The sequence below is a fragment of the Orycteropus afer genome, unplaced genomic scaffold (assembly GCF_000298275.1).
Source record: "Orycteropus afer afer isolate SDZICR_OR568_19922 unplaced genomic scaffold, OryAfe1.0 scaffold00030, whole genome shotgun sequence".
Taxonomy (NCBI): domain Eukaryota; kingdom Metazoa; phylum Chordata; class Mammalia; order Tubulidentata; family Orycteropodidae; genus Orycteropus; species Orycteropus afer.
The window spans coordinates 9,462,283-9,472,728 of NW_006921617.1; the positions used below are offsets into that span (position 1 = coordinate 9,462,283).

The window sequence follows — 10,446 nt, forward strand, 5'->3', positions numbered from 1 at the left end:
CATACATACATGTTGTTGTTGTTATGTGCCATCGAGTCGGACCCAACTCATAGTGACCCCTCCTTGGGTTTCTGAGGCAGTATCACTATGGTAGTAGATTGCCCCATCTTCCTTCCAAGATATATATATATATGTACGTACATACGTACGTACGTATGTATATACACACACACATACATACATGCTTTTGGATCTTAGTAAGACCTTAGGTTTTTGTTTTGTTTTTGAAAAATAAACTGTCAACCTGTTTTCAACAAACAATAATACAACACTTTTCACTGAATGCCTATGGAATCAAACTTGAGGAACAATGATGACAAAATGTACTTTACAATAAGCTATGTCTACCTGGGATGGTTCAGCTGCAAAAATCAATTAATCACCAAAACAAAGTTTGTTTGTTTTTTTCCCTCAATAACTCTTTCACTTCTACCAGATAGAGGTGAGTAAAGGGGTCCCTGCCCTGTGAGTATGCCTGCAGGGGCAGGAGAAAATAAAAGTAGTCAAGGAATAGACAGTCCACTCCTGATTGGAGAGGTAAGGCAATGCTTCGGGGCCCAGGTGACAAGTGACAGCAGAACAATGGGTAGGAGCTAAACAAGTGGAGTCACAGTTTAACAAAAAACAGAAGGGGGGAACTCTAGGACATGTCTGAGCAACAGCAAACAGTTAAGGACTTGGCTGGAAAGAGAAAATAACAGAAGTTGGAGCCGTAATAGCAGCGGCGAGGCAAACATGTAAAGAACCCTGACTATCAATAATCAATGACACACTTCACAATGATCAAGTGAACAATATTAGGGTGGAATGGAGTAGGGGAGAAGCTGTAGGTATAGAGCCTACTGAGGATGCTGCTGCAACAGTGAGACATTAAAAGGGCTTGAATCATGGTAGTGGGTAACAGTGGGAACAAAAAAGGAGATGGACAGAATAAGAGACAATATTTACCTTTAAATATCTGAAGGGATATTAATCTGGGAAAGGAACTATTTCCAGAAGACAGAATTTAAATCAAACTCTTCTGTACCATACTCTCCCGCTGACTCATCCTCCTCTGTTTAGCCTCAAAGATTAGAATACTCTGATTCTACCGATTCTACTGATTCTTCTCTACTTTCCCTTCCTGGGAAATTTCATTTAGCCCATGGCTTTAAATACCATCTCTACACTGATAATTCCCGCATTTCAATGTCTAGAGTGACTTTCTCTAGAACTTCAGGCTAATTTATCTATCTGGCTACTTGCCATCACTTACATGTTTAGTAGACCTCTCAAACTTAACATGTTCAAAATAAAACTCTTGATAACTATTTCCTAAACCTACATAGGGTCACTATGAGTTGGGATGAACTCGAATGCATCTAACAACAACAAATCTACCCTTCCCCAAGCTCTACCTCAATAAATGGCACCACTATCCAATTGCTCTAGCCAAGAACCCATCCTAACATCCAATCCAACAGCATGTACTGTTGGCTCTACCTTCAAAATAAATATCAACTATCTCCTGTTCTCTACTTTCACGACTACCTCCTTAATCCAAGCCACTGTTGTTGTTGATGTTGTTATGTGCTGTCAAGTCGGACCCAACTCATAGCGACCCCTCCTTGGGTTTCCGAGGCAGTATCACTACAGAAGTAGATTGCCCCATCTTCCTTCCGAGGAAGGACGTACCACTAGCACCACTCAATTAACTTCCCAACCCCCTCTCTAGTCTTTGAATCCTTCACACAAACCAAGCTTGTCTGTCTTAAGGCATTAACACTGGCTATCCTCTTCCACTCCATCTTTGACACCAGATCCTACATGTCATTTAAATCTTACTTGAACTGTCACAGCATCAGAGAAGACTTCCTTGTCCTTCTAATCAAAAGTAGTCATCCAGTCACTATGACATCACCCTATTTTAACTATTTGCACAGCACCTGATTTTTTTTTTTTCCTCGTCTTGGATGGGGATGGGAGGCACAGTACATTTTATGAGAGAACAGGAACTGTCCTTGTACCATTCATTGTTACATCCCCAATAACTAGAAGAGTAACAGCACATAATAGCTGCTCAAATAACTGGTGAATTGATGAATCAGTTTTCAGAAAGACAGATCACAGACTATAAAATGGAGAAATTTCCAATAGTTTAAAGACATTTATAGTTAGAACAGGCTGGATTTTGAGATGATACATTCCCTGTCACTGGAAAGTTTAAGCTTAAGTGGATGAGATTCTTTAAAAAAATATCATAGAGGAGATTCCTTAGTTGGAAGGTGCAGGATACAATCCAACATAGAGGAGTTACCTTGTCATTACCCTATTTAAACACTTCCTTGTCATTTAGCAAATCACACATCTGTCCTCTGCCTAGCTTTTAAGGGCCTCCTTCTCAATTTCTGGTTTGTCTACACAGCTTTATTTCCAATTACCCCTAAGCACATACTTTCTAATCTCCTCATTGTCAGTCTCCTTGTTACCTAATCTTTAATCCTTCCATTCTCAGTCTCTCCTGTTCTTTTTTAGAGAATATTATGAAACTCCCTTTGAATACCACCCCGAATAGTTTCATTCTCCACCTTACCTCCCTTATGAGCCAGGCACATTCAGGGAAGATGGCATAATCATGAGTTTACAGTTTCTTTCTAGTTTTTAAAAGTATTTAAGCATCTATAAATAAATGTCCATATATATATCCTATATAACTTAAAAAATCTAAATACATAATGTACTGTACATATCCTGCAACGAGTTTTTTTTTTCCCCTGAGCATCAGTTTCTCGTTTTTGGCCCATTTTTAAAATCCTTGTTCAGATCTAACTTAATCATGCCATCTTCCCTGAATGTGCCTGGCAATATCTTGTCCTGTTCTCTACTCCTGTAACATACAAAGTCTCACTTGTAGAACTGTGTATTCTGTTATAGAAATATCTTGTATTGACCATAATAGTTCTTCCTCTTGGCTATGGCATAAACATAAGTGTAGAAAACATGTCCTATATGTTCTTCCCTGACAAATCCAGCACACGTTACTACTTTCAACAGGAGACAACATTTACCTTTAAATATCTGAAGGGATGTTAATCTGGAAAGGAAAGGAACTGTGTTTCCAGAGGGTAGAATTTGAATCAAATTACCAGCTTACCTCATCTGTGCTGTATTCTCCCACTGACTAAGCCCCTTTTCTCTAACTACTTTCTCTTCCTGGAAAATTTCATTTAGCCTTATGGCTTTAAACACCATCTCTATACTAATAATTCCCCCATTTCTATGCCAAAAGTGACTTTCACCAGAACTTCAGGCTCATTTATCTCACTGCCTACTGATATTATTTGGATGGGGTGTTGTTGTTGTTGTTATGTGCCATCAAGTTGCACCTGACTCATAGAGACCCCTCCTTGGGTTTCTGAGGCGGTATCACTACGCACGTAGATTGCCCAACCTTCCTTCCGAGGAATGGCTGGTCGGCTTGAACCCCCAGCCTTCTGGTTAGCAGTCAAATGCCTTAGGCACTACGCTACCAGAACTCCTAATATAAATATCTAAGATGAAATACACACACACACACACACACACAGAGATAAAATAAATATACAAATACATATATATAGAGATCTAAGTGAAAAAACTAAGGTCCTGAATAATATATATATATATATTTTTTTGAAAATGTGATTTGGGTGCAAGTTCACAGAGCAAATTCACCTTCCATACAGCAGTTAACATATACTCTGTCTCATGATATTAACTACAAAGAGTATAATCTCTTTTATATAAGGAAGACATACATAAAGATTTCTGAAAGGCTAGAATAAAACATGTTAATAGTGGTTCTCTTTGGAGAAAAGACCTATGGGGTGAAGGCAGATAGGATAAAGATTCATTTTAATCCTTTAAGTTATAATTTACCAACATGTGCCATTAACTTATATTTGCCTGGTCTCAGGGAAAGGAGTTCTGCTGGTATAGTGGTTAAGGCATTTGGCTGCTAATCAATAAGTCAGTGGTTCAAACCCAACGGCTGCTTCGTGGATCAAAGACGGGGCAGTCTGCTTCCATTAAGATTTATAGCCTTAGAAATCCAATAGCGCTCCTATGAGTTAGAATCAACTCAGTGGCAGTGAGTTTAGTTTTTCTGGTCTCAGGGAACCATGAGTTGAGATTTGGAAAGAGGTAAACAAAGCTTAAGGTAAGAAGAAATAACTGCTTATTAAGATTAATATACATAAGGTATTATCATATATGATCTCATTTATGCCTACAAATGTCCTAGAAGGTGATGTTCAATTTTCAGATGAGGTTCAGGAACTTGCTTCAGATTACACAGTTTTAAAAACCTTAAGTGTATATGTATTGAGCAACTTTACCTTAACATTAATTTTTATCCTCTTCATTTTGAAATTGAATACTACAATTGTAAGTTTATGCCTCACTAAGATAAGAATAGAATAAAAAACTAAAGGCAAGGACTTGAAAATAATTGAATCCCCTAATTACACAGTAAAATCTTTCTAAACCTACAAGGGAGCCCTGGTGGTGCAGAGGTTAAGTTCTCAGCTGCTAAACAAAAAGGTCAGTGGTTTAAATCCACCAGTGATTCTGTGGGAAAAAGATGTGGCAGTCTGCTTCCGTAGAGATTACACCCTTGAAAAACCTGTGGGGCAGTTCTACTCTGTGCTATAGGGTCACAATGAGTCATAACTGACTCAATGGCAGTGGGTTTGTTTCTTTTTTTTGAAACGTAAAGGAAACAGAACAACTTCTGTCATCTTTTTAAAAACATTTTTGTTTTTAAACAGTGTTAAGGTGAGGGAATGCCTCAGGTGGTAAGCCTTGCTGGTTGGTGTCAATGTGAATAATCAGGTGATTGCATTTATTGGTATAAACAAATTACACTTTCTAAAACTTTTCTCTTCCCCGTGCTGTTCTTTTGTAACCTAAGTCCTTGTGAAAAAAGTGAGGTGGGTAATTTCTAGGGTGTGATTAAGATTTTTAAAAGACATTTCCTTAGATAATGTCAACACTACTTAAAGTAAGTATTTCTTACAGTGAAGATCAGAGTTATGCAGGGGGAATCAATAACTGATCCAAGCATGTTCTCCCACCAACCTGTTACTAAAGGGCCCCACAGTTGAAAGAACATGGGTTTCGGGTCACACCCAAGTTCAGTTTTGCTCTGCTACAAGCTAGCTGCCTAAGTCTAGGCAGGTCTTCCAGGTCTGGTACTTTATTCATAAAATGGGAACAATAATACTCTCCATGATTGTTGTGTAGATTAGTATCTGGTACAAAGGAAATACTCAAAATGGTAGCTTTCACCAAAACTTAACTTTCACCATTAATTAGCTTTCACCTGCTACCTCTCTCAAATCCCTGTCTCCAATAATACATTACGAACACCAAGCTGAAGAAACAAAATCTTAAGTATTATGATTCTGATAATGTAAAAAATACATGTGCACAGAAAAAAGACTAGAAGATAACTACAGAAAATTATTAATGGTTTTCTTGGGGTGGTAAGATTAGGATGATTGTGTCTTCCTTTACACATCTCTATATGGTCTAAATTTCTTATAATAACACTTTAAAAATTACTCTGGTTGCCACATAGTATACTTAGATTTTGTGTAAATCCATTAATATTGGGAAGAAGGGGCTAAGCTTTGATTCACATGATGGTATTTTATTTTGCTCATTTACCTCCCTCCATATGCATGAAAGACAACAGACTCCTTTCCTGTACTAACACAGCCAGTGATTGTCTCCAACATTCCAGAGTTGACCATTTTATACATAAGTAAACGTGTCTTAGGATCAACTGCTTTTTCCTATAAAAGATAGAGCACTATAAGTGATAATGACTGTTAATCAAGAAACATTTTCTGAACTATTTCCAGTATCTTAAATTTTTAAAAAATAGTTTATTTTTACCTTTATTATCACTTAGCTGTATATTAACAGGTTCTTATAAAAGTGCTATCAAGATACTATTCATTTCCATAAACTACAAATCTAATGTGCTTGAAAGTAAATATATAAATGAAAAACAGAGATCATTTGCATTTGAAAAGACTATCTTGAAAGTAAATATATAAAAGAAAGTAAACATAAAAATAAGTAAATATAAAAAGCCAGACAACTAGCTTAGTCAAAATCTTACTTTCTCCCTGAAGTTTAAATCACTCTCCTGGCATACTTACTCGTTTTCCTAAAGAGTTAATCAATTAGTTTATTCTCAAGTTATCAGACTTTATCTTCATTATTAGACTATTAAAGTTGCTACAAATGTGTCAATAATGTAATAAGAAACAATTTTTACAAAGAATTCTAAAAAATCCAGCTGTACTATAAACTACACAGTTTATAATTACGACCACTAAAATGTTAGCTTTGAGTAAAGTTGTTTATAACCATTACATTAAAACTGAAAAATCAAATAGTAAACCCACATGGATATCACTTAATCTTTGATGTGAAAACTCAACCACATGAACAGATATCCAGCATGGAGCTTTCCCCACCCCTACCTCTCAACAAAAAGTTTTCTAATTTAAATCTTTCCATTAAACAAACAAACAAACAAAAACTTAAGATCACTTACTGCAGTAGAATGTTCCTTTTTCTCATGGAGGCGGGCACTTCGACGTTCTTCTGAGTAGGCATGTTGTTTTAAAGCATTGAAAACATGATTTGATAGTTTTAAATCCATTCCAATTCCATCGCCTACCTGAAACCCAGGTGCAAACTGCCAAGAAAAAAAGAATCACATCTAAATACTGTAAAATGAGGTTAGAATAAATGAAGATCAGTCTTTACTCACAACAAGTTTCTTATTCCAAATATGACCATGCTACAAAAGCAGAACCCAGAGGTCGTAGAGAAAAATAAAATAATTCACTAATAAATCCAAAAAGGAAGCAATACCATCTAAGAAACTGCAGCCCAAAAAGGGTTTTTCTGTATGACATAAAATTGAACAATTTAACATATTAATTTTATTCTATGCAAAAAAAAAAAAAATCTACTTGCATCTAAAGACGAAGGTCGTTCAGCTTTTATTTTGTACTTTGCTTTTACAACACCCAAAGGACACACTATTTTGAAGGCTACACCAAATCTTACCAAAGAAATACAATTTCATAATTAACCATTTTTGAGGAGTGGGTTAGTATAGCAAGCTAAGCCCACACCATGACAATTATGTTCTACAGCTATGCTCTCCAATATTACGGTAGCCACATGTGGATATTTAACTTTAAATTAGTTAAAATTAAAACTAAAAATTTAGTCCCTCAGTTACACCAGCCATATTTTAAGTGCTGAACAGCTACCATTATGAACAGAATTGGTACAGAACGTTTTCATAGTCACAGAAAGTTCTATAGGACACTGCTGTTCTAGAGTCAGACCTGGAATATTTCTAGACTCGATATAATTTAATAATATGCTTACTTAATAAGCATTTGTGTTCTAAAGTCTTAATGTTTTATTTTAATAAGAATATGAAACAGAAAGAATTTTTTTAAAAAAAATTACATTTTTTTCCTGACATACAGGGGTAGTTCACATACTCCTGTGAACCCCTTTTGGAAAAGGTTCAAAAAGCATATAGTAAAAAGTAATTCTCCCTCCCATTCCTATACCCAATCAACAATGTAATCAATTTCTTGGTTAGGGATGCTACATTATGTAAAATAATATGCTGAAGAACAAATATATTACTTTCATAAGAACTATTTCTTAATTTTAGAATCAAGGTAAATAAACTATTTTTCTTAAGATTATCATAGAACTTTATTCTGAGGTACTTTATATTCTTATTAGCAGCTGAGTTTTCATGGTATAGCTATAATGTCATCTAAAACATCTTTAGAAAAAGGACTTTTTTTTTAAAGAAATGTAAGATATTGTATTTAAATTTCTATGTTTTTAACTTATTCAAAACTCTCAACTCAGATATAGATACTTTCTGTAAAACTTACATTTTCCATTCTTGCTGTATTCTTTCTCCCACATACTACTTCATCATGTTTGGTGGTGATGTCTTTTCCTTTTCCAATAAAACCCTTTTTGGGAGTAGGAACTGGTTTTGCTAAAGATGATTAAAACAAGCCAAGAATATAAAAATAGCAAAACTATATTGCTGCATTCAACAATTCTGAAAAGGCATTTGAATCTAACAGAGTAAATTACCAAATGACAGACTCAAAGATAAATACAAACCAGAAAGGTTCCTTAGAAAAATTAATCTTTCTGTGCCCCAGCCCGATCCTTCCCCAACAGAGTATTTAAAAGCACTGATACCTGGCATGTAGGGATCATCTCGGGTATCTTGCCAGTCAACCTCATCTTCAGAGCTATCACTGTCTTCGTAAGGATGCACTTTTCGATAATTTTCAAAGGAAATGGAAACTTAAAGGCAAAAATAATTGAAGATTCATATAGGGGCATGTTATAAGCATGTCCTACCACCACCAATATGTCACAACAGGGTCACAGTACCTTTGCTATCTCCATTGAATTTTTTTTCTTCACGCCTAAGCTGTGCATCATATTCTCTGTCAAATTCCATTTGTAGCATCTGAGCCAGCATGAGGTCACTGGAGGTGTCAATGTTTTCTCCAGTAATGAATGGTCCTTCAGCAACACTATCAAAATAAGGCAGTGTAAACTGATAGAACGTGCTGGTGTCAACAGATGCAACCAATTATGAGAGTGGGATGTGCCTTTTCAGTGTTAAAATTCTACTAAAGCAATGGGAAAGAACTCTTAACCAGGTCATTCGCATTTCCTTATTTGTTAATTTAGAGACCAGCTAGTTCAACAGTTAGATTAACATAACTGAAACCCAGAGAAACAGAGTGGTTTGCCCAAGATTATACTAAAAACCAGTCACAGAAATAGCACCAAAACTCAAGTATCAATGGACTTACAGTATAGTGTTCTTTGTACTACCTGTTTTTCTAAAAGTGTGTCTTCATCAGTTGTCATGACAATCACTAATCAAATTCAAACTTTGCTATAATAAGCTGCTGATAAAATAGGTTCTTGGTGAGTTTTACTTACCCACCAACATCAGGAAAAACAGCAGCTTCTTCTTCTAATTGTAATTCTTTAGCCAATTGTTCACTCATTACATCAGCCAAGGAACAAGAAGATATTGTATTTTGAAGGGTAGCCCATGGACACTATTTAGGGGGAAAGAAAGGCGATTCAATTCATAATTCATAGCATTGAAATAAAATGCCTCCAGAACTTGGAAATAAGGTTATCTTATTATTTGAATCATTCACTATTTGTAAAAAGTATCATAAAAGTAAAAATATCTCCCAGCTCAAATCTGACCAAGGATAAATTTAAAAGCTAAAACAGCCAAAAGCTCTCTCTAGCCTGCTTAGCAGGTTTGTCCTTATACGTCAGAAAGTACCAGGCTATTAGAGCATCACACCACAAACCTAATGGTTAATGTAACTCCCTTGTTCACCACGGAAGCACCCTTGTGCTGATAAATTGGCTCCCTAGGTGGTTATTTGTATAGGAATAGGCTAGCTATAACAGCTAGCAGAACTCAAAACACACTTAAAAGTTTTATCTCATTCTAATTTAAGCATAGTGGCTAAGACACTTGCCTGCTAACCAGACGGCTGGCAAACCCACCAGCCACTCCTCGGAAGGAAGTTTGGGCAATCCTACTTCCGTAGTGATACTGCCTCGGAAACCCAAGGAGGGGTCGCTATGAGTCAGGTTTGACTCGATGGCACATAACAACAACAACAACAATTTAAGCACTATGATTTTGACATCAGTCTTCTAAATGTAAAAAGTATATGTCAGCTCCTCTCAAGACATCTTTGGATATACTAAAACTAAAAGAACTTAACAAAATGACAGTCTCTGAACTTTAAATGCTGAGAATCAGACTCTGGAAAAAATATAACTATCCAAAACCAAACCCACTGCCATCAAGTCAATTCCAACTCATAGCAACCCTATAGGACAGAGCAGAACTGCCCCATAAGGTTTCCAAGGCTGTAATCTTTATGGGAGCAGACTATACATCTTTCTCCTGTAGTGCATTTGGTGGGTTCAAACCACTAACTTTCCAAATAGCAGGCAATCACTTAACCAGTGTATCACCAGGGCTCCTTACCTTTGCCCTCTTGAAATACAACTGTAGGTTGATTTCACAATTCATATTTTCTGAGGGGGCAAGCTTTATTTGTTGTTGTTGTTATGTGCCATCGAGTCAGACCCGACTCAATAGGGACCCCTCCTTGGGTTTCTGAGGTAGTATCACTATGGAAGTAGACTGCCCCATCTTTCTTCTGAGGAGTGGCTGGTGGGTTTGAACCGCCAGCCTTCTGGTTAGCAGTCAAGTGCCTTAGGCACTACGCTACCAGAGCTCCTAAGCTTTATTTAGCAGCAGCAAATAACTACATTTTGTATTCTAGTGATTAA

The 10,446-nt window shown here is 36.4% G+C and overlaps 1 protein-coding gene across 1 annotated transcript in view; it reads right to left on the reverse strand.

Annotated features, from left to right (window-relative positions):
- RIOK3 (RIO kinase 3) overlaps window positions 1–10,183 on the reverse strand; it is a 26,171-nt gene extending 15,988 nt beyond the window's left edge. Inside the window, exons 1-7 of the mRNA XM_042780251.1 lie at window positions 10,139–10,183; window positions 9,055–9,176; window positions 8,491–8,636; window positions 8,293–8,400; window positions 7,971–8,080; window positions 6,590–6,733; window positions 5,689–5,816 (exon numbers count right to left, since the gene is read on the reverse strand). Coding sequence (XP_042636185.1) covers window positions 5,689–5,816; window positions 6,590–6,733; window positions 7,971–8,080; window positions 8,293–8,400; window positions 8,491–8,636; window positions 9,055–9,176; window positions 10,139–10,183 — 803 coding nt within the window. The remainder of the gene's footprint in view (window positions 1–5,688; window positions 5,817–6,589; window positions 6,734–7,970; window positions 8,081–8,292; window positions 8,401–8,490; window positions 8,637–9,054; window positions 9,177–10,138) is intronic.
- Between the last annotated feature and the right edge of the window lie 263 nt (window positions 10,184–10,446).